The sequence below is a fragment of the Taeniopygia guttata genome, chromosome 2 (genome assembly GCF_048771995.1).
Source record: "Taeniopygia guttata chromosome 2, bTaeGut7.mat, whole genome shotgun sequence".
NCBI classification, from domain to species: Eukaryota; Metazoa; Chordata; class Aves; order Passeriformes; family Estrildidae; genus Taeniopygia; species Taeniopygia guttata.
The window spans coordinates 85,962,636-85,985,969 of record NC_133026.1 but is presented as its reverse complement, the minus strand read 5'-3'; the positions used below and the strand labels follow the sequence as shown (position 1 = coordinate 85,985,969).

The following is a 23,334-nucleotide window of genomic DNA, read 5'->3' as shown; positions in this document are numbered from 1 at the left end:
GCAGAGGGAGAAATGCCCATTTTGGAACACACATGAATCATGCTGCACCGAAAGCTGGTGTAACTTCATCTGTCCAGTTACTTTTCTGTTGGCAGCATGAACTTTGTGTTTTGCATTTAGAATTTTAGCACATTCATACAGCTTGAAGGTGTTTATTACTTTAATCACATGGTGAATAATAGCAAAGGCAACTCTGTTGCACACATTTAAATTTACTGTCACTGCCACTGTTAGGCTCGGTGTTCAGAGGGATCAATTTTGATTATTCAGTTCGTGGGAAGTTAAAATTCAGTTTCTGTGCTGCAAGAGGTTCCATTTCTTAATAAACAGTGCTCCAGATGAATACTCCATACTACAGAATGACACTTACTTTGTGTAATAAGCAAAACTTGAAACAGATTTTTTTGTGAAATATAATATTATTTAGATTTTAATCTTCATAGTTTTTTTAAAATTAGAAATATTAGAAATAAATATAATACTTAACATTTAATTTTGGTTAATAGTTGATATTTGGCTTGTTCTTTACTTAATATTTCTTGATGGTATGGGTTATGAAGTACTTTTTTCCTTGTGTTGGCGAATAGAGGTGAGAGGGTAGTACAGGTCTATATTTTTATATTGATCCACTTTTTTTTTCCTTCTATTTTGAAAGTTTCCTACTGGAACCAGTGTAGTAGGCCACTAGAGAAAAAGTCTTGGCAATCACCAGTTGTAGGCTGTTGCCTGCATCAGAAGGAATTCCCATGTGTAAGACATAGAAGGCTTTTACAGCATGCTGACATCCCAGCCTTTTGCTTCTCATTCTAGTGATGCAAAATTCATATTTTGCTGCCTATGGTAATTCCAGCTTCAGAGTAACATCTTGTCCAGATGACAAGATCTGCCCAAGATCTGTGTGTACGAAGAAAGGCACTGGATTTGCCCCAGGTAGCTCTATGATACATGGGTTGCAGTGTAACAGGAGGTTTTAGGATAGTTAGGAACTTGGTTAATAGGACCTTTTGTAGCTGAAGAGCATTAGAAGTGGATTTTTGCTCTACCACTAAGGTGGTAGCACACATACCAAGTTGCCCCTTCAGATTATGCGTGTGTGCACAGTGCCTGGCGCACTGGCTGGGTAGGCGTGGGGCACAGCTGCCTGTGGAGCATGGACAGATCCCACCAGCCAGCTGAGCTCACACCACTCTGCTTTCCTGAGCAAGCACAGCACACGCACTCAGGTTGTGTTTGCACTTGTCTCTGCTCCTTTCCTCTCTCTTGGGCACCCTCACTTGCTTTTGCTTTTCCTTTTTTACCCAACTCTAAAGTGCTTCAGCTAATTCCAGTGCAATTTGGAAGAAAGAACAGAAGCATTAAATACAATTACATTCCGGCAGCAGAGGAGAAATGCCTATGCAAAATGCCACAGAAACGTGTTCCACATTAAATGAGAGGCATGATCAACTTTTGCTTTTACAAAGGCACGACATGCAATTTTTGCTTTTTGCACTTGTGGGTAATTTGTGTACTCCTTGATTTGTTGTAGTTTTTAACCTTTATGTAAAAATTCTAAATTTTATGTATCAAAACAGTCCTTGGCACTAATTCAAATCAGTGCTAATTATTATTTGTGATAGGTCAGCTTTCAGTATGACCTAGAAATAAAGAACAAGCTAATATTAGAATATGTAGACATCATATTACTTATGTTTTACCTCTTCAGTTTTTGTTTCAGAAAAAATCAATTCCAATGTAGCAATAATATGTCCTCACTATGAATCATAGAATTTTAGTCCACTTAATAAAAGCATGTGGCTTTCTCTAGATAAATTTTCTGTTTCTGTGTTTCATAATAAAAACATATTAACTTGATTCCAGGCTGAAAGACAGAGCATTTCATACTTTATTTGGTGCTGTTACTGAACCTGTTCCAGCATTTCTTTGTGAAGCCTGTGATCTTCATTTCAGATCACTTAGGCATCTTTTATTTGTTGTTATTTTCAACAATTACTGAGCAGGGTTATTTTTGTTCTGTTTTCCAAGAACTTGTTATGGTTCCATCAAGCATGCTTTTACATTAAACAAAACAGAAGGGTAAGATGCCTGAAGATGTGAAGGGTTTGTGTTTGCTACTTAAGCATTCTGTTTGTGTTGAATTAAAACAGCGTACTTTTCCAGAAAAATACTATGTTCAGCCTGGGTATTGTATATTGAATTCTAACATCAGAGTCATTTTAATTGAAATAAAGTAAGCATTCAGTCTGCCTGAAGCACACTTTGTACCTGCTAGTGTCATGCTCTTAGAAGAATGAATTTGCATAATAGCATGCATTTATTTATACCCAAAAGAAAAGCATTGGAGAAACAAGACATATCTGTAAAATTGTTCTCTAGTTACTGACCAGAACTGCAACTTTTGTTTTGAAGTATTGATCTTTGGTAAGTAGTTTGAAACAGTTAACAGGAGAAGTCACAATTAGCTGGTAGCTCAGACTAGGTCAGCACCCACTAGCCAAGTGTGGTAGGCAGATTGCATCGGCATCGACCACATCCACAGAACTTTGCTACAGAGATACAGGTCAGAGCAATATGACTGTAACTAAATCCTGCCAACAATATTTACAAAAATATCCATACTTCTTAAGAAAAACATGTTTGCATGCTCATAAAAATAATAAACTTGTGTTTATTGTAGTTTATTAATAAAAAGGGTTGAAACCTAATTTTTCATTTATATTCATATCAGTGTGACTTGGTAATAGAATTGGCAAGATATTTTTCAACTAATGCACTTAGTTGACTTGAACTGCATATATTTGCTCTTTTATCTTCCTTAGTTCTGCTACTTCCACAGAAGATGCTCAGTCCTAGGTAAAACTATGCACCCTTTCAACTGTGAAAAGGCTTGAAAACGATATCCACCACAAAGTTATAGTTATACCTATGAACCTATACCCACAGAAGTTATACCTATGAAATAACATGAATTCTTAATGTTCCAAATTAGGAGTATTGTGGAGATGTTTGGCTTTTTTAAATATTAACAAACCTCGCTCTTGGAAGTATACGAAGCAATGCTAAAAAATTAGTCAGCTCCAATCCTGGGTCAATTATAAGCAGCTGATTCTGTAATGCATAAGGCTTCTCATCTCAGTGTTCAATATAGAAATTAGTTTGACTAATAGGTTTATATAAAAGTAATCTCCATGGCTTTATCCTGAGTTTCTTGTAGGCCAAAGTGTATTACATTTATTAAAAGATTATTCAAATATTTGGATTTTTTTGTTTAAGGGAAAAAATCAAGTTTTATGTTATAAGAGATTATTACTAGTTTCTGGATGCATGACTAATCAAAAAAGCTAGTTTCCTGCTACTTGAACAAAGGGAGCAATTTGTAAGGGATGTTTGTTGCTCTTAGAAAGGGTGTTCTGGAGGGAAAATAGCTGCTTAGATTTGAACATTTTACCCTAAGTGCTGGTAGCAGAGGAACTTCGGAAATCTTGATGCCTGAATTATTTACTATGCTTTTATAGGGATGAGAGATCAAGCTTTATCATTTCTGCATATTTTGCTGGAGCTCTAGTGATATTTTAAGGACACAGTTACTGGAGGTCTGTCATGATGTTTTGTTTCTGGGAATAGTCCCTTGCAGTTTTGAACAAGGTGATAGTTCGTAAGAATGCTCTTATGGACATGGTTAAACATGAGAGAAAGACTGTTCTTAACCTTTTTCCCTCTGTAGTGAAAACACCGCACATATCTCTGGTTCCTTCTTAAAGAAAAAACCTAGTTAAAAGTACTTGATAAAATTAAATTTTAAACACTTTACTGAGAAAATATAGGTAGGACTCAAGATTTTCATGTGCAATACATTGAGCATTAATTTCTGTAATGTAAGTTTGTGTTTTATGCAAGTTTTTGACTGGCTGCAGTTGTATTATTGCCATCTTTCTCTCTTCCCTCTGCCAGAATTTTACCATTCTGTTAATGTAACTACATTCAAGAACTAATGTCACACACCATATTAATTAATTTAAGTTTAAAGTGGATGGAGCTACTTTAAAAGCTTATCAGTATTACACCTGAGATGTGCAGAGAAACATTGATTTGTGTGATTTGCTCATCAGATGGTGAGCATAGAGAGAAATGCTGCACGGTCTCTCTTTGTACATCATCTGTACATTAAAGCTATAAACATTGCCATGATACTAGTTCTTTTAAATTAGTGGCTTTGGTAAGCTACACTGTAAAGAGATGAGACTATATTTGCTACAGACTCAGTTGTGATCTCTGTGCTCAACCAATCCCAAAAGTCTTGTAAAATGTTCAGACATGTACACTTGGTTTGTACTAAGGAACATGTATGTATTTGAGTCTCTGTTCATGTGCAAAATAAGAATTAAGTTGATTTGAGTTTCTCAGAGACAAATATTTAAATGTATCAAATTCTTATGTACTTTTAGCACAGTTTAAGTTTCAAGGCACGTTAGAACTTATTTCTGTGGGTTTTAGTGGCAGTCCAACAATGCACAAAAAAATATGAGAAGGTAATTAGAACTCATTCATCTGGAGAAGTGGTAAGGAATGGTAATAACCTTCAAGTCAACACTCCCTCTTGAGGTTTAGACAAGAGTCACTAAGAGCTCATGCTGAGCTTTCCCCTCCCACGCCTCCAGTGTCACACTTATTTTTGTATGAGGTACTTTCTACCTTATGTGAATCCTACAACAGGCCATGCACTGTTGTGATACAACTTTCAATTCCCATGTGCCTTGCGTGTACAATCTAATATTCCATAGCTAAGCAATAAGATTATTTTGCCTTTTTTACACATTTTGAAACTTCGAGTTATTGCAGATGTCTTTCTGTGACTGTCCATTGCTTTCTCCCTCACTTCTTTGTTCTTCCTTTGACATCAGTCATCACAACCTTTGGAGTACAAGTAACTTTGAGTCTCTGGGTGTATGGTAACTGACTGCTGTATTTTGAAGAACTTGTTTTTCATAATTCATGCAACATTGAGATTTGTTGGTGTTACAGATTCTCATTTATGTATAGTTTATTTTTTTAGGTGTTATAGTGATAATCTAATATAAAAAATATTAGCCAGAAAACCCTAGAGAAAGCACAATTGAAAAATGAGTTTGATTGTGTTTTAAACTTCTCACAAAGAAATTATCTGTAAGTTGCATTACTGTAGGAGGCAATTCATTATATTCTGCTAGTCGAACCATTTCTGTATTTTCTTGGTAGACAAGTCCAAGCTGCCTTTTTTTGAAAATAAGTGTCACATCTTCTCTGCCATAACAACTTGTGAATCCCACCTGGGTTTTGTATAAGCTTTCAACCCTCTCTTCCTTTTTGGGTTTTCCATAATGAAGAAATAAAGAGGAGGAAGAACTTTTTGTGTTATCAAATGAAACACTTGGGAGATGTGGAAAGGAGTATTGTGTAGAGGAAATTAGCTGAGAAAGTAGAAAAAGGATAGACAAGACCAGAGGAAATGTATCTTAATTCAAGTCTCTTCATTAAAAAAAAAAAAAAAAGAAGCTGAGCTATGCAACTAACAGTTTTGATCATTCTTCACAGACTTCTTGAAAAGACCACTGGAGAGTTACGTGAAAAAATTAAAAGTACCTGTTCATGTGATTAGAATGGAACAGCGTTCTGGATTGATTAGAGCAAGATTAAAGGGGGCTGCTGCTTCTAAAGGCCAGGTCATCACCTTCTTAGATGCTCATTGTGAATGTACAGTAGGCTGGCTTGAACCTCTGCTGGCAAGGATCAAAGCTGACAGGTAATTATCAATCTATTCACCCATCTTGGGTTTTTTCACTTATTAAGAAATTTTCCAAGTATTACAAAATATTCTACAAGCAAATATCTACTTTCTGAAGAGCTGAATAAATTGTCATTGACGTAAGGATAAAAGGCTAATTTAGTTAAACTTTTAAAAGTAAAACTCTGTTTCAAATGGAGTCTATATTGGGATGCAGGGAGTAATGTGTTAAATAGGGGAGCAGCAAATGAAATTGAGGAATTAGAGGAAACTGAGGTCTTCAGTCTGCAGCTTGGCCTATTCCTTCATGAATTTGGGTAGATATTCTTGAGGAAGAAATCAAGCCCTCATTTCATGTAGCACCAACATTGTGACCAAGAACTGTTTTCAGGCTCTCATTATGATTTCTTTATTACATAATGGTTTTGATTGTGGAAATGTGGGCTGTGTCTTGATCTTCTGGGATGTGTTTTCTAAAGTTAGAATAATTATGGGAGTCATGCTGATCTACACTTATATACATGATGGAAATCGTATTGGGGATGAAGGTGAGAGAATTGTCTGCTTTATAAAATATCCATGTTTTAAAAACATCTGAACAGTAGCTGGACTTGTGCACCAGTCTGTTAGTAGACTACATATTAAATAGAATAAAACAGGGTGCTAAAGATCACTAGTTTTTTATTGTAATAGATAAAAATCACACTTAAAATTTGATGTTACCAAATAGTGTTACATCATGAAAATGCTACAAACAATGAAGAATCTTTATTCAGCACTGTGCAAAGACAAAGTAAACTTTGTAATCATTAATTAGGTTTTGTGACACTACAATACATACATTGTTACAATTTGTGCAACTATCTTAAGTCCTTTGAATTCAGTTGCAAGCAGCCTCTGAATCTTTTTACCGAGCTTCCCATGACAGGAAGCCTGCTTTGAGCATGGTTACTTAAATGTCTTTAAGAGGATTAGAACTGGTTTCTGAGAATATATGTATTAATAATGTCAGGACAGTGGACAACAAGGCCGCTTCTTGTTGACTGTGATGTAGTTGTACATTGGTAACAACTACTATCATCTCTTAGTCCTGAGGATGTAAAACAATACTTACCCAGAGTTAATACCCAAGTTTTAATTTCAAAACATGCAAGTTATTTTTACCACTCAACTAGAAAAAAGAACCTTTTGTTTTCTATCTAATCACTATGTAGCAATGAGAAAGTTGGGATCATTATTTCTGTCTGTGGAGGGACGAATATTTATTACTGGTAGTAATGCAAATATGATTTTAAAAAAGATCTAGCATTGCCAAAATTGTATCAGATTTACAATTAGCAAGACAGAATTTTAGTATGTTTCCTGTTAATAATTTATTGAATACTGTTGTTAAGAAATGGTATTATAAAAATTTCAACTGTATGTGTAAAAACAATAATTAAAAAAAAAACCCCAAGCATCCTCTTTACTCTTTTGACTAATAGATTTTATTAATTTAATAATTTAATAATTTAAAAATTTAATAATTTTGCTTCTTTCCTTTTCCTAGGAGGACAGTAGTTTGTCCCATCATTGATGTAATCAGTGATGACACCTTCGAATATATGGCAGGTTCTGACATGACCTATGGTGGATTCAACTGGAAGTTGAATTTTCGTTGGTACCCTGTTCCTCAGAGAGAGATGGATCGACGGAAAGGAGACCGAACCCTCCCTGTTAGGTAATGAGAAATCATTAAATTGCTTAAAATCTTTGTCTGATACTTGCTTTTTATGATAAACTCAAAAGTAAGTACTTAAGGTTACTAAGTACTTAGTCAAGCGTTGTAGCATCTTTTTTGTCTGATTGAAGGAACAACATAACAGTTCTTGCGTGGATCGGTTGTTGGTAACTTTTGGTAGCAATAAAGGAATCAATCACTTTGTCACTTTGGAAATATTTTTCAGCTCTGTGTTAATTACTGCAGAATTAGTAGTTTTCAGATAGCATTTAAAATGATGCACATGTTTTTAACAAAGATTTTTTTATTTTTTTTAAATTGAACCTTTTTTAATCTTTTATTATAGCAAAGTAAACTGTATTTTGTAAACATGCATTGATTTTTGGTATATGCATGTGTATATATATACTTGTGCATGTGCATTTATATGCAAACTTTAAGTCTTAAAAGGTGGGATGGGAGGTGAATTTAGATTTGGATGTCATGTAGGTTTCTTAGAAAGGTAATGAGGAAGATAGTTTGTGTGTAATGTGTACCTTTTAACAATTGCAAACTTAGATTTTCTGTCCTTACTTTTTTGAAAACTGGGCATTATTACAGTAAAGCTCATGATCTGGCCTTTGCTGGTTTTTGTTTGTTTTTAGTTTAAGAAATTAAAAAGTCTTCTCCGGATATTGTTAATTGTAATCTTCTCTTCCCTCTGTTTCCTTTTAGCAGGGGAAAAGATATATAAATTTTTAATTAGCTTGTGACCTAGCTTATAATTTAATGTGTCTTTCAGAAAAAGCTCTAAGCATATCAGGAAAATAGTTAGTGATATGTAATAATTTATGCTAAAAGTGTAAATAATTGAACAACAAAGTTATGTCATTGGCCTAATATGTAATTTATTTATTGTATATTTGTTGTCTGAAAAAGTTGAAATTTGGGAGATGCTTCTAAAGCTCTGAGAAACGCCTAGCAGAATTTTATTTGTTTTGTACCAATAATGAATCTATAAGGAAAATCTGGATGCAACCCTGACTGTACAATTCTCTTGTGTGATGCAATAGAAGTGAAAGCAATCAGGCTGCTTAATGGCCTTCCAAAACCGTTTCAAGAACAGTAGCCTGAAGTACAATTTTCCTCTGTGAAACTGGTTTCCTTTTTATGAGTTACCAGCATTGAAGATAGAAGTCTTTCTCAGGAATGACAGCAGCTTTATAGGGACTGTTTCTCTCTCCAGACACCAGTTTGGAATGAGAAGAAAAGGAGAACTGCCACTATGCCACTACCTAATTCCATGTCTGGAAAATTTTGAGCTAACAAGTACACCAACAGTAACAGAGTTTGAAGGGAAGTTTACTGAGAAGGAATACGCTAGGAACTTGGGATATAAACAGCTGTTTTGTCAGTGTAAGTGTGAAATGTATCTAAGTATGTTTTTACAGTGACCAATGTTTTTTTTTTTTTTCCTCCCCCCAGGACACCTACAATGGCAGGAGGCCTTTTTTCAATAGACAGAGATTACTTTCAGGAAATTGGAACATATGATGCTGGAATGGATATTTGGGGTGGAGAAAACTTAGAAATTTCCTTCAGGGTAGGTAAAACTCTGCAGTGTTTTAATCATTAAGTTATTTAATCAGGACAGTGCACCTGGAATTCTGTAAAACACAGATCTGCGACCTGCACCAGTATCCTCTTCTGTTGCAGCTGGCACTTCCCTTCCCTGTTAAGTTCCACCAGCAGAGACACAAATAATTTATCTGCCAGTAAAAAGTACATGATGAGTTGTTGATATAGCTTTGTGATGAAAAGATTAAGATGGTTATTCTGAAGAATGAGTGTTTATGTGTGGAAAAGAATTCAGGTAGAAAAGCTGTTGTGGAAGCATCAGTTAAGGGTGGTGTCATCATCGTTTAATGTGCCAATGACATGTGAGCACCTCTATTATAACCCCTTTCTTCTTGCTCTTTGCTAGCTTCATGATTTCATGTGTTCATTTGGTTGTGGACTTAACCAGTGGTATTCTCATTTTTGTTCCTACCAAATGGCACAATATCCTTTCATTTTACTTGTCAGCAGAAAGTACATAGGTGGGTTTTTTTCTGAAGTACTTCAGCTTTCTGAATCTGCTATTTATCAAGGTCCAAGATAAAACTGAAAGTATTTTCAGACTTGGGAAGTGTGTGGGTTCTTTTACGTGAAGATTCTGGACTATTTTGGACACCTGTTAGTTCCTGTGACTCATGTGAGCCTTTTCCTTCCTTTGTGGTCAGCTTGCCCCATTCTTTAAAGTAATCTCTGGCTGATGCAGTATTGCTCCCGGGGCTGAAGTACTTTCATATGCTGCCTTGCTTGGGCTTGTGAGCATCTTTAGCTGTTGAGCAGGAAAAAAATATGCAGCTCTCTTCCATGCAGTATGCATCCTAGACCTCAGCTAATGTTGTTTCCCCACCTTGAACAGAAGCAAGTGATTAATGTTCTGGAACTTTTTTTAATAACTTGTAACTATGCAATAATTGTTCTATCTCTTCCAGATCTGGCAGTGTGGTGGCACTTTGGAAATTGTAACTTGTTCACATGTTGGGCATGTGTTCAGAAAAGCAACACCGTACACTTTCCCAGGCGGTACAGGGCAGATAATCAACAAAAATAACAGGCGGCTTGCAGAAGTCTGGATGGATGAATTCAAAAACTTTTTCTACATTATTTCCCCAGGTGAGCAGGTCTTTGGTTATAAGAAATGCTTCTTAAGAATTAAAATGTTGCTACTACTGGGAAATAACATGAGTATTTATAAAAGAATGTTATTGCTTTAAAGTTTGCTAAGACAGAACTCACTTAAGGTGTACAAAAAGTAAGGTCTTAATTGAAAAATAATTTTGTTAGCCAGAGACATGCCCTGAAGGGGTTTTTGTTTGTTTTCTTTTTAACATGACCGTGATTTATGAATGAGCTTCCTGTGCAATAGAATTGAAGCTCAGTGGAACATCAAAGAGCTCAGTTGTAGTGCTGAAAATTAGCCATCCAAAGTCATATCATAATGTGCTGAATTTTGGGCTCTGGCTCCCATGTTGTAGGCATTCCACGTTGAATACATCACAAGTGATTTAAGTGAAACCCAGAAGGAGGAGTGGCAGAAGTTAATATCTTCTGTCTTGATAGAATTTGTATTTCACTATCTAGCGTATAGGGGCAAGGTGCCAATATAATTAACTGTGATGATATTTATTATTGTTTCTTTATGTGGATGTTAGCAAAACAGAAGGATATAAAATATGAGTGAAAATTTCCCATGAACTCAGATTTTCTGCAAAAAAATCAAGAGAAGAAAGGATACCTGGGAAATATAGAATTATTACTTTCAACTACAGGTTATTTTTATTGTTATATAAAAAGACAAACTTCAGGTAGCAACAGGCAACCTTTCCAAATACTTGAGTCATTAGACTTTGTGTACTAAGTGGTAGTTTTATATGCTGCATCTGCTTCCCCAGAGAAATTCCTTTAAGACTAGTATTTCCTTATGACCTGCTATTAAACCTACATTACTATTGACATTGAAAAGTTGTAATACAATGTAGTACGAGTCGGAACAGTGTCAAATTTTAGATTATGGGTTTTACAGATGCATGTGAAAGCAACTGACAGTGTGGATTTACGGTGGTTTTGTCTTAAAAGAGTGCTTTTAATGAGAATTAAGAAAAAGTCTTGCTACTATTCAAAGCTTTTTAGGTGAAATCAGAAGCTAACAGCTTATTGTTATTGCCCTGTTGTGTAATTAATACAGCATTATGAATTAAAACATGAGTATGTGGAAATATTCAGAAAAGTTGTATATAAAGAGGTGCAGTCTTATTTGGTAAAGATTGCTCTTATGCATCCTTGTTAAGCTAGATTTTAAAAGTCGCAGGAAGCCCTAATTATAAAAAAGAACCAAATTTTTAAAAAAATGTAAATTACTGATAAGACATGATAAGGCTCTGTTACTTTATATATCACCTCTATGCGCATTCCATTTTGTGTGGTAAGCATAAGCTACAAAGAGTTATACTCCTTGAATTTTGTAGGATTGGGGTTTTTTTTGATAGGATTTTCGTAGCATTACAGTACTGTACAATTTGCTTGCATTGTCCAAAGGCAATAAAAATTCTGAAATGGTGGAAGTAAGTTAAGCAATTATCTGTAACCGCACTATATATTTTCTTTCCTTTCAAAAGATGCATGTCTGCATAATTTGTATGCTAATGTCCTGAGTGATTGTTGGATAGGGATGTGCTCTGGCCAAGCTGCTCTTGGAGCATCTGCACCTGCCTCCTGTCACACGCTCTCATTTGTGTCCCCGTGACCGTATTGACCGTGCACTGAAGTTCGATGCCAGAATTTTCAAGTGTCTCGAGAATAGGATAATATTGCATCTGAATAAATTGGGTTATTCTGAAATTGATTTGTTGCCTGGGGCCGTGAGGAGAATGCCCAGCACTGCGGGTCATTCTTTAGCTCTGATGAAAACCTGTTGTTCAGTGAATGAACACACAAATGTACTCAGAGCCACTCATGCCTCTCACCCTCCCAAATCCACGTAAGTTGTGAGAGCCAGTAGATAGTAACTAACAATAACTGCTATTTTGAGAACTTCACAAACAGCTTATTCTTGTAATTCTGGTATCTCCAATCTTAGCTGAGTGTTTCAGACTGTGATTTTGCCCATTGACAGCAAATAGCATCAGTACAAGTTTCATTAAGTTCCTTGCAGGCATTAGTTGTTTAGGAACTCAGTGATAAAAATTAAATGTATAGTTCTTACAGAATGGTGGTATAGTAATCCTCGAGCAGAACACAGTGTACAGCCTATCAAACTGTTTGCTAGTACAAATGTGTACTTTCAGTATTACTGTGACAGTGTCACAAGCCCTTGCAAGGAGCAAGGTGAGGATTCTTAGACTGATGCTGGTTTGCAAGCCTTGGGTGCAGATGAAAGAGGAAAACAAGCAATCCTCTGTGCACCCAGGATTTTTCTCACTAGTTGATATGGATGCAAAAAATAGGATTTTGGAGGAGATAATATACTGACAAGCATCACTGAGCCTAGCTAACAAGACGTTTGTTTCCTCCTTTATACTTTCTTTTCTGTTCCCCTAAGATAGTGAATCACAGAGGGATTCATCCAAGAAAGCAAATGTAAGATTTTCAGGTAGCTTTCCCACTTCATGTAATCTGTGTTGTCTGGGAAAAAAAGTCTTGCTGCCTGAATGATAGGAACTCAAGAGACTTTCTACTATTGATGTAATGTAGTTAAATGGAAAGCTGCCCTCTTGGAAAGTAAGCCTGTAATTCTTTCCTTCTTTTATAAGTATAACCCAGTACAAATGGCTGCTTGTCTGTATGAAGCTTGTGTGCATTTTAGAAGCCATCACTCTGCTCCGGAGCGGTGAGGTGCAGATGGAGGTTGGGCAGGACCTTTGTGCAGCTGCAGCTCAGCCAGAATCCAGCCTGTCTCTCTGCAGGCAGCAGCTCTTCTCCCCAGCAGTGCAGGCACTGGCTGCAGGCCTTTCTCATTAGCTGGTAGCTTTCCTCGCAGTCATGTGCTACACCAGGGCCCTGCTTCCCAGACCATTTTCTCTGCAGCTTTCAGAAAACAAATCCAGCATGTGAAAAATCTGTTTCCTGGCTCCAGTCATTCTTTCTGTGGTCTCTGCCACTTCTTAATTTCTAGTGCTGGTCATTCATCACTTTCTCTGTACTAAGAGATTAGGACTGTATTGTCCAGGATGAGGAGGCATCACGAGATGACGATGCCTGTCTCACAGTTTGCTGTGAGGGGAGTGCCTTGCTTTTCATGGCTGGTAGGGAAGGTGATAGGGCTTCACCTCCCCTCACCTGCTGATCCTTCATCTGCATCAACTGCTTCTATGACTTTCTGGATTTGTCAGGGTTACTTCTTCTGTGGGCTGGCTCCCTGGTGTTAAGTTAGAATCTTTGTCAGCACAGGAGGTACAGCAGGAATCTGAAGGTTAGCAAGGGAAAGCTGCCCCTTTGGCAGCAGCTGCTGCAAAGCACTAGGCTGGTCAGCATTGCCCCAAAGGGTATATTCTGAGGTATATTTTGGGATGTACCCAGAAGGTGTATTGTCCTGGGACTAAGTGGGCTGGCAGGAAGCCTGAAAAGACAGTACTGTGGAATTACCTAAGCTAGAGTCACCTAGATAGAGACAGGGGTGCATCATCCTGAATAATGGATCTGTAGGCTTTGTATCTCATCACTGCATGCCCTGGGCTCCAGCCAGGCACAGCAGGTCAAGGGTTCAGTATGTAGAGAGTGGAAATGGAAAACATTATTTATAACCATAAATAATAGTGATGACGGAGGAGGGACTGAGTCCACATCTCGCAGTGTAGCTAAGTGCTCAAAGTACATACTAAATGTTTCCATGTGGTTTTGTGTTCAGCTACTAGTCCCTATTAGCATTAATTGAGAATGCAAAGAATGTAGCTATTCAAATCCGTTTTAAATGATTGCTTGTAGAGTTTCATAATACTAAATAAAAACAAGTTATATTATTTTTATCAGAAGGCTAGATTTAGATGAAACAGTTTTCATACTCTGATTTTGCAAATGACTGAGCAATTTATAATCATGATGATAACAACATAGTATTTTTTTTCAAAATAGTTTAGCATAAATATATTGCCACACATTAAACTTGTGCAAGAAAATTTTCAGCTCTTGAAAATTTGAGGATGGCATGACTGTTGCAACATGGCTGGTTGTGGTGTGGCTGGATGATTTGAAGTAGATGTTTTTTGCATTACCAATATTTATATTGTGGGTACATCTTTAAGCATGTGTGTGGAAAAAAAAAACCCCATGTGATTGTCCCACAGCTAACAGCAAGTTGTGTGACAAATAGAATCACTAAGGAGGCCCAGGCTTTTACATGTAATTAGGGTTAGGGGCAGGGAGGTTGAGGAAAAATATAGTAATTGTCAAATAAGGGCAACAGTAGCAAGGTTTCTTAAATACTATTTCTGATTTGTGTGATGTGGATACCCTATCCCTGAAAATATTCAAGGTCAAGTTAGATGCATCTTTGAGCAGCCTGGTGTAGAGGAAGGTGTCCCTGCCCTTGCCAGAGGTGTTGGAATGAGATGATCCTGAAGTCCCTTACAACCCAAACTGTTCTGTGGTTATATGATTCTTTCCTAATTTTTTTTTTAATGGACAAAAGGTTTGAAAAAACAAGTGGAGATGACTGTCTTCTTCATTATTCCTTTGGAATCTGGCATAATTGTCTTCTCAGAGGAAATCAGATCTAATTTACATTTTGCAGTTTGGTTTTTGTTTTTTAGCCTTTGAACAAATGTCCAAAACCCCTAGAAGCTTATATGTCATTGTTGTAGGTATACATATAAATGTTACTGCTCTGTGGAGGAAATAGTGATTTAAACCTGTACCTAATTTTTGGTATGCTTTATACTTCCATTCTTTTTTCCCCAACAGAATTACCCCCTAAGTAACTGGCACTGCACAGGAGAGAAATACTTAAGCTGGTTTAGAGTAATATTGATAAGGTACCAAAAACTTGGAAAAAGAATCATTCAGCTTTGCTAGAGGACACCTCAAGGGCAACTTTGACTGTTCTGCTCTTCAGTCCCTCTGCTAACCTGCTGCTAACTGTAGTCTTTGTGTATGGTTTGGTGCAGACCTGACTTCAGAGAGGATTTTTTGAAAACCTTTCTGAATAAAAATGGTTTCATGGAATACAATGAAAGCGAAAAATCAACTGGCACTTTTTTTGTGTGTGTGGTGACATTTAAAACTACTTTAAGAAACAGCTTGCTTGTATGCTATTAAGTCTTACTTTACATTAAATTATTTATGGATGTGACTTTAATTCTTATTGCCACTCAGTGATGTGACAAAGCCTTCACAGTTCTGGTTTGGGAGGTCAGTGTAGCAACCTGAGTATGTTTTGAGTGTTGTAAGGTTGTTGTGAGAGTGGCATGATAACTATTTCATCTATCAGCCGCTTTTTCATCACTGAAAAATGAAGAATTGAGTACTTAGCTGTGGTTGGAACCTTTCTGTTCTTGCATTAACTTTTGAGAGAGTATTGCTTTCTTGTAGAGCAAATATTTGCTTTCATGAAGATAGAGCAGCATTCTGTGGCTTGGTTTTTTGGCTTTTTGGTTTGGTTTGGTTTTTTTTGTCTTGTATTTCTTGGTTCTGGGATTTCTTCTGTGACTTGAAAGCCCAGACAGAAGTTTTCTGGGATGCTATACAAACATGATTTCCTTTGCTTTCATTCCCTTACCACTATAGCTTTCCAATATATTTATTAAAATGAAGTCTTTCACTTAAAAAAGAAAAAAAAAGCCTAAAAACCTGATTAACATTTTTTTCTTTCTGGAATATTGTGTTTTTCATTGGCATTTACAGACAGTTAGCTAAAGTTTGATCCAATTATCTGTCTCAATTGAGTAGAAAGACACCATCTGCTGGCAAGTCCATTTAATACACAGTATGCCAGCTTAGAAATGTCTCAAACTCTTTCCAAGGTCAAGAATTTTAGAGGTGAATCACAGTCCTCCAAGTGGAGATATTTCTGAAAAATGTGTGCAGCTGGAGGTCGGTAGTGTGGTGGCCAGCTGAGCCATATTTGTAGTCTGTTAGGGGAATTTAAATTGCTGGGGCCAGTTTCTGTTTGAGTGTTTTGGTAGTATACTGCATTTGACCAGTGTGATATGGAGTGTGGTGTGGGAAACAGAAAAAAAGACATGATGCTTGAAAAGCAGAAATTATCCTACTATTATTATTATCACTGAACATTAATTACAACAAAGCTGAATTCAGGTAAAGCAAAAGTACCTACTGTTCATGCACACCATCCTTAACCCATCTGCAGATGGGACTTGCACAAATTAATTTTCAGAAGGAATTAAAGCAATCATAAAGAAGTGGGAAGATACAGGAAGAAGGAGCACTTTGATAAATGAGGAGCAAAGGAATAAAAAGGCAAGCAAACTACCACAAGAAAATTATAACAGTCATAATGGAGAACATACTTCCTGCAAATGCTGCGGTTATATTGAACAAATGCTGAATTATTTAAGGTTTAGTGCTCTGTATGAAGGCTGCTTTCTGCCTGCTTCTTTGTGCAGTTAGATAGATGATGAAGAGTCCAGCAGGTGGTACCTAGCTTACAGAAATAAATTAAATTGGAATTCTGCTTGCTGCACGGAAGGAGACTGCTGTGTTTTGCTGCATAGGTATGCACTCCAGTTACCACTGGGGATAGAATGGCATTAGTTACTAAAAAGGTTTCAGCCTTTCTCCTCTATTAACTTAGTAAGCAACTACACTCAAATTGTTCTACAAACCACAAAGCACAGCCCAGATGTAGAGATCCTATCTGTTGTGGAAAAAGAAGTCACAGGTCTTGACAGATATGTTCATAATGCTATATTAAACAAAAACCCCTTTGTGTAGAGATACTTTTTAAGGAGAAAGTCTTTCATGGAAGTAGTAAATTGTACTGCTGGGTTTTCTTATGAAGCAGAATTAAATTGTATTTCTTAGCAGCCATTGAATACAACTTCCTTTTTTTTTTTTCAGGAGTTACTAAAGTTGATTATGGGGACATATCGTCACGACTTGGGCTAAGGCGCAAGCTCCAGTGCAAGCCTTTCTCCTGGTACCTGGAGAATGTTTATCCTGATTCCCAAATTCCACGCCACTACTTTTCTCTGGGAGAGGTAAGATTTCATCTTTCGTCTTCCCTATGTAAAGTACATTGTGCAGTAAGTTGTGTTTTGAGCTGAGTAGTGAATGCAAGCTGTTTCCAGCAAAGTTCACGTATCTTGCACCTGTGTTTCTGTCCCATGTAGAATGACAAACCTGGCTTCTTAGTGGGGCAGACAACTGAACTTTGGTATGCAGAACTGTAATTTGAATGTTCTCTTTTTATTCTACTACAGTACAAAATGTCATATAAATGGCTTTAGAAATATTCCTTCAGAAATGTAATTGTGCATGACTTTCTGTATAATGTTCTGTGCATAGAGTATGAGTTAAGTTTTGCTTAAAAGCTATACTAAGTCAAGCAAGGTCTTTGCCTAAAAGCTGGTCTGAACTTTACCCCCAGAACCCTCACCAGTGACCAGCAAATTCTAGTGACCCCTAAGCCTTGTTGAACATTTCTCTTTTTTCTTTAATCTTTTTAACTGTAGAAATAGTACAGATAATGCTGTCCTAAATAAATAGGCACCTTCTCCTCTACAAGTCATCTTAAACTAAATATCAAGTTTTCTGTAGAGTGACTTTGTACTGTTGATTCTTCATGACTATCAAGAGACTTGATATTCATGCCTGCTTACTATGTAATGATATAGAGATTAATACTTTTGAAGGTTTTGGGCTGCAGACTCAATTGTGTCCATTCTGTTGTAGCTGAATCTTTGAGCAAGAAGTACCCGCAAGGTGGAAGGATCCCCCAAAGAAAGCAAAGTAACAATCATAGTTCTGTAACCTGGTAGCTTGAGCATTTGCTTGAGAGTTTGAGTCTTGGACAATGATGCCTCATTGCTAATATAGATAATTTATTTCACATAACCTCTGGTGCATGGAGAGGACTGATGCCTTTGTGGTTTGATAAGGACCTAATTATCTTCTAAAAATACCAACCTTTGGTGATGTGCTCTTTTTCCCTCCTAGATAAGAAATGTGGAGACAAATCAATGTCTAGATAACATGGCAAGAAAAGAAAATGAGAAAGTTGGAATCTTTAACTGCCATGGAATGGGTGGCAATCAGGTGATAATTTTTCAAAAGGAATTTTCTTAATGTATTGAATTATTTGAGACAGTAGTACTCATTGGGACAATTCTTGGATGTTTTCAGTAGTTATCTTCAAAATATACTTAGGAAACTGTCATTAAAGAAAGTGCCTGTAAGAGGAAATGCATTAGAAGATTTGGTGGTGGTTTCTGCTTGTATATTTTTCAGACCTGATTGCAATTCATTTTAGATCAATGTTAAAGTCAAAAACAAAATCATGGGAGGAAAATAATGCTATGAGTTAGACTTCACCACCTGCAGGTTCTTTGGAAATGCATTCTAGTTGGAACTCCTGATTGGCATTGTTACTTAAATAAAAACAAAAACAAAACGAAACATGCCTGTGCCTGAAATATATTTTATTGTATCTTTTTCTGGGGGTCAGTTGTGGGATCTGTTTTTTTGTTCTACTTTCTTAATGATTCTTCATGAATTGTTTTCACATAAACAGAGATTACCTCTGTTTGGGGATGCTCCTGTTCCTTCACAGCAAGCAGTCTTCAATTCAAAAAAGTCTGTTTTGACTGAATAGCTTGTGATTGTTTATACTTGTTTCCCCCGCAAAAAAATTTAAAAATCTCTCCATACCTCGCTATTATGAAGGGAACAGGAAGCAAAAGCAAAAAAATAGTGGGAATAAATGAAGTAATGTACAAATGTTCCCCTTTACCCCCACTCAAGGAGTTTTTTAGTTGAAGCAGTTCTTTTTCATTTCCTCTCATTGCTTTTCTGTCTAGGTTTTCTCATATACTGCCAACAAAGAAATTCGAACAGATGATTTATGTTTAGATGTATCCAAACTTAACGGCCCAGTAACGATGCTCAAGTGCCACCATCTAAAAGGAAATCAGCTTTGGGAATATGATCCAGTGGTAAGTCTTCTAATGACTTTTGGCTGTAAAATGAGACAACTTTGACTTTTGCATGAGACTGCAGAGCAACATATTCCAGTATGGACCACTATTGGACAGACAAAACAGGAAATAAAGTCAGGATTATGTTTCCTCCGTTACTAATTCACTATGTAGTCACTCAGTGGACATCTGTATTGATTTAATTACCTGGTGAGTTTTGGGGGAGCTTTTGGAAGAACATTTTGTATGTGCTTTGGGACCCTCTGGAGAAATATTATCTGTCAGTGTAGTGTTGTGTTAGAATCAGATCAAATATGGAGAAGTATTCCAGGTGTCTACTGGAGCAAGAAAAGATAAGAGTAATGATGTGGTGACAAATGTAGCACTTGGTAACTTGTCTTGCACAAAGTTAAAAGGAAATACTTGTCTAATTAAAAAATGAGCATTGCAAACTTATGAAGATTATTTTACCTTTCTAATAATGTTATGTCTAAGGTATAGATGCTTAAAACACCTTTATTTAAATCATACTCTCTCTGCGACATAATGTTCAAATTTACTTTGAAGTTCACTTGTTGAACTGCCAGATCTAGAAATCTAGAAATTGTCCATTGATTAATTCATCATTAGTTTGATTTGCAAGCTCTAGAAATGATTTCATGATTGAGTAATGCAGTCAAGATCTCTGACTTCATTGATAGTTAGGAAAAAAGTAGTTCTTGAGCTTGTTAATTTAAAATCAATTATTGCAAAAGGAAGTTGTGAGACAATTTGTGGATGAAGAATCTTGCCAGTATTTGCAGTGACTACTTTTAAAAAGAATTGTCAGATATTTAGCTACTAAAAAGTCATTTCACTAATTAAAAAGCAAGGTGGGGGTTATTTCTGACTAAATACACTTGCTGTAGACTTCAGTAGCTGAGGTGTTAACAAAGCCTGCAGCCTTTTAGACCAAGAGCAAATATGATGATTTTGTGATTAGGATGGCAGTTAATGTGGAAGACAATGGATCTCTGCTAGGATTTCTGCACATTGCTGGCAATTGTTGACAGGACGCTGAAGAAAGCTGAAGACTTGCAGGATTAAGTTAGTCTTGCGAACCATTCATTCTTGGTTTTAATGTAGTTGATTTACCTGACTTAAGCAGATAATATAAATATTACTACCACCTACAGTGATTTACCAAAGAGCAAGTGCTTTTCATTAGGTTTCTACCTTATCAGTGATAATAAAAATGCATCTTTAGACACTTAAATGCAATAATCTGTCTTGCAGTGATTGTCACAGACTTCCCCTACGTTGATCCTCAGCCATAAATTTGGTTATATATGTTTTTTCTCTTTAATTTGTCAGTAGAAAATCCAGGCATAATCTTCAGAACATAACTGAAAGCTGGCTAATAAAGCACAAAAAAAAGTTATAGGGCACTTAAAAAGAACTCCTGCCCACATAGCTAAGTAATTTTTTTTCCTGTGGGTTTTTTTTTTTTTCTTTCTTCCTCTGTTCAACTCCCTCCTTCATTCTTCAGCACCTCTATGACTACAGGAGATTGATGTGCTCAGGTTTTTGAATTTGATTTTTTGTATTACCCTTTGCTACTTGTGCACATAAGGCCACGACTTTTCAATCATTCCATTGCCCTGGCTGAGCTGCTGAATGAGAGAGAAAATACAGGTAGTAATGCCTGTGGTACCATAGGCAAGTTGGTGCACTGAGGTGTATCTGTAGAACAGTGGCAGGAAATGCAGCCTCTGAGGAGCTCTTCTCCATGAGGATAGTGCTGAGGTGTAGATAGAGTGGTTTACCAAAGATTGCATAAAAGGGATTAGTAGGTACTGCAAAAGATATAGACTTACATGAAGTAGCACATGCTTTTCATAAAAGAACACACATTTAAAAAAGAGCCCAAAAAGCGCTGAAAGAACATAGTGTAAGGTCAGTGTTGTGTCCCCAGCTGAGGGGAAAAAAGTAGTTTTGAAAACATATTCAATGTGAATATGTGAAAACATATTCATTTCTATCTGATAAAAGCTACTATTATAACTAATAGCTGAAGTTGTATATCTTACCAACTTGTAATTTCTAACTCTTCAAAGATCCCTAGCTGTATAGTCCATGGTGGATGTTGCTTGACAAAGAGCATCATTTACAAGTTAAGACTGTTTTGGTTTGCATAAAGCACTGCTTTTAGTGTCTACAATGTCATATAGGATATTTAAGTGTTTTTTAGGATTGGGATCTGCAGTCAGCAACCACGGGGTCTTGTCTAGTTCCTACTTGCCTATGGAAAAGTTTTGATGCCAACTAGAAATTTTTTGGTTACCTTATGCCTGGTGATTTTTATAAAGCTAATTTCTTTTTATTTTCTCTTCAAGAAATTAACCCTCTTGCATGTGAACAGTAACCAGTGCCTGGACAAAGCCACAGAAGAGGACAGCCAGGTACCCAGCATCAGAGACTGCACTGGCAGCCGCTCCCAGCAGTGGCTGCTCCGCAACGTCACCCTTCCAGAAATATTCTGAGAGGTTCTAAAGGAAAGCAAGGATTGACTGGGCTACCTCGGCTGATACTTTGGCTACGCTGTTAAGTAGCAACAGAAGAAACTTCAGTTTCTGAATCCACAGTTCCTCAGCTGTTAGAACTCCTGCAGCTTCTCAGTATCTGTGAACCAGCCTTCCTGTATAAGGATGTGAAACTACCACACGTAGCAGTGAAACTGTGCCCATGTTTACAAGATCGAAAGAGTTTCTTCCAGCAAATAATTTAGAGAACCTTTGGACAGTGGAAACATAATCAATGAAATAGTCTCTCTGAAGAGCTACATATCGTTTTAGTTTGCTTGCACATCAGTAACCTCTGCTGAAAGTGCTGTTGTAATGAAGAAAGTTTCAAGAATTCCTTTTTTCCTGGTTAGCAGTGGTAACCAGACTACTAAATATAGATCCACAAATAAATGAAAGAGCTGCAAACCAGATTCAGTATCATGACATAAGAATTCTGTGGTTTAGAAGCAAAAAGTAAACAGGGTTTAATGAAACTAAATCAGAACTATGAAAAGTACAATTTGTTATAGTGAAGTATCAAATTTATATGTAGATTTTATACCTCAGTGGGGGAAAATAACCAAGTCAAAAGGCAATTGTTTCTCTTTTTCAATTGTGTGACAGTTCATAAATACTTTTTTTTTGTCCTGGTGAGTCTAAAATTATTTTGGGCACAAACAAAATGAGCATAAGAATAAATTGAGCTCTTGAATGTCAGATCCACTTTCCTTTTAATTTTAATTTCTTGGCTGTTGGAATTGTATCTTTTTATTACTGTCTGAAAACTGGAGGTTAACATGCTGTCTAACTTTTTTTTTTCCAGACCTGCCATTTCAATTTATACTTGGGTGAGTCAGCTTATGGACTTTCATGGCCAAACAAAAGATTTAAGTACACTTTGAGATTAAGTTAACTTCAGTATGCTTTAGCGCCCAAGACTTCTACTACTGTACTACAGTTTTGTTTTCATAGCAATAAATCTTACGTTCCTTGTTTGATTTCAGTCATCGGAAAGCCAGAAGAAAAGATACATGATTTTCATAGAAGATTGGCAAAACTGAAGGTTTTCTGGAATCCTTTTTCACTTCATATTCAGATGTGCTTCATTGTCAAGTGCATATTTAGATTAGACTCTGAATTGTAATGTTGATCTGCTGCTTTTTTTCTAATAAAACCTAAAGAAAAATTGTGAAATGGGCATGGTTTTTAAAGTTAACACAGCCAAAAGCAGTATGACTATGTCATTACATTGGTCTGCATTTTTTAACTGAATTGCTTTGTTTTGTTAAGAAAAATCTGTGTGGGCTGATCTTGAAAATGAGCCACTGAAAGCTCAGAGTATACATTGAATTTTCTTTTGGAAAGGAGGATGAGATTTACTTAATAGAGAGGATATTTTTATGATAAATGTCATTGTTTGGCCAACTGTCCTGTAAAGCAAATTAAACCTAGACTCATGCAAAAGTTGTGTGAAATTATATTTGGCTGTTAAGGCCATTTTAGATTTACTATCCCAAGTTGCTGTTGTCAGTGTTCTCTCCATTATTTCTGCAGCAGTACACAAGAGTTTCCATACATAAAACAGGAGAAAGGCTAAAAAATTGTACTATTACATCGCTACTTTAAAAATACATA

The 23,334-nt window shown here is 36.5% G+C and overlaps 1 protein-coding gene across 3 annotated transcripts in view; it reads left to right on the top strand.

Annotated features, from left to right (window-relative positions):
• Positions 1 to 22,893, top strand: part of GALNT1 (polypeptide N-acetylgalactosaminyltransferase 1) — an 86,259-nt gene extending 63,366 nt beyond the window's left edge. For all 3 annotated transcript variants that reach the window (XM_030265767.4, XM_072924382.1, XM_072924383.1), the window contains 8 exons: positions 5,572 to 5,779; positions 7,311 to 7,481; positions 8,946 to 9,063; positions 10,004 to 10,184; positions 17,082 to 17,221; positions 18,180 to 18,278; positions 19,040 to 19,174; positions 21,532 to 22,893. In XM_030265767.4, coding sequence (XP_030121627.1) covers positions 5,572 to 5,779; positions 7,311 to 7,481; positions 8,946 to 9,063; positions 10,004 to 10,184; positions 17,082 to 17,221; positions 18,180 to 18,278; positions 19,040 to 19,174; positions 21,532 to 21,678 — 1,199 coding nt within the window. In that variant the 3' untranslated portion in view covers positions 21,679 to 22,893. The remainder of the gene's footprint in view (positions 1 to 5,571; positions 5,780 to 7,310; positions 7,482 to 8,945; positions 9,064 to 10,003; positions 10,185 to 17,081; positions 17,222 to 18,179; positions 18,279 to 19,039; positions 19,175 to 21,531) is intronic.
• Positions 22,894 to 23,334: the final 441 nt, after the last annotated feature.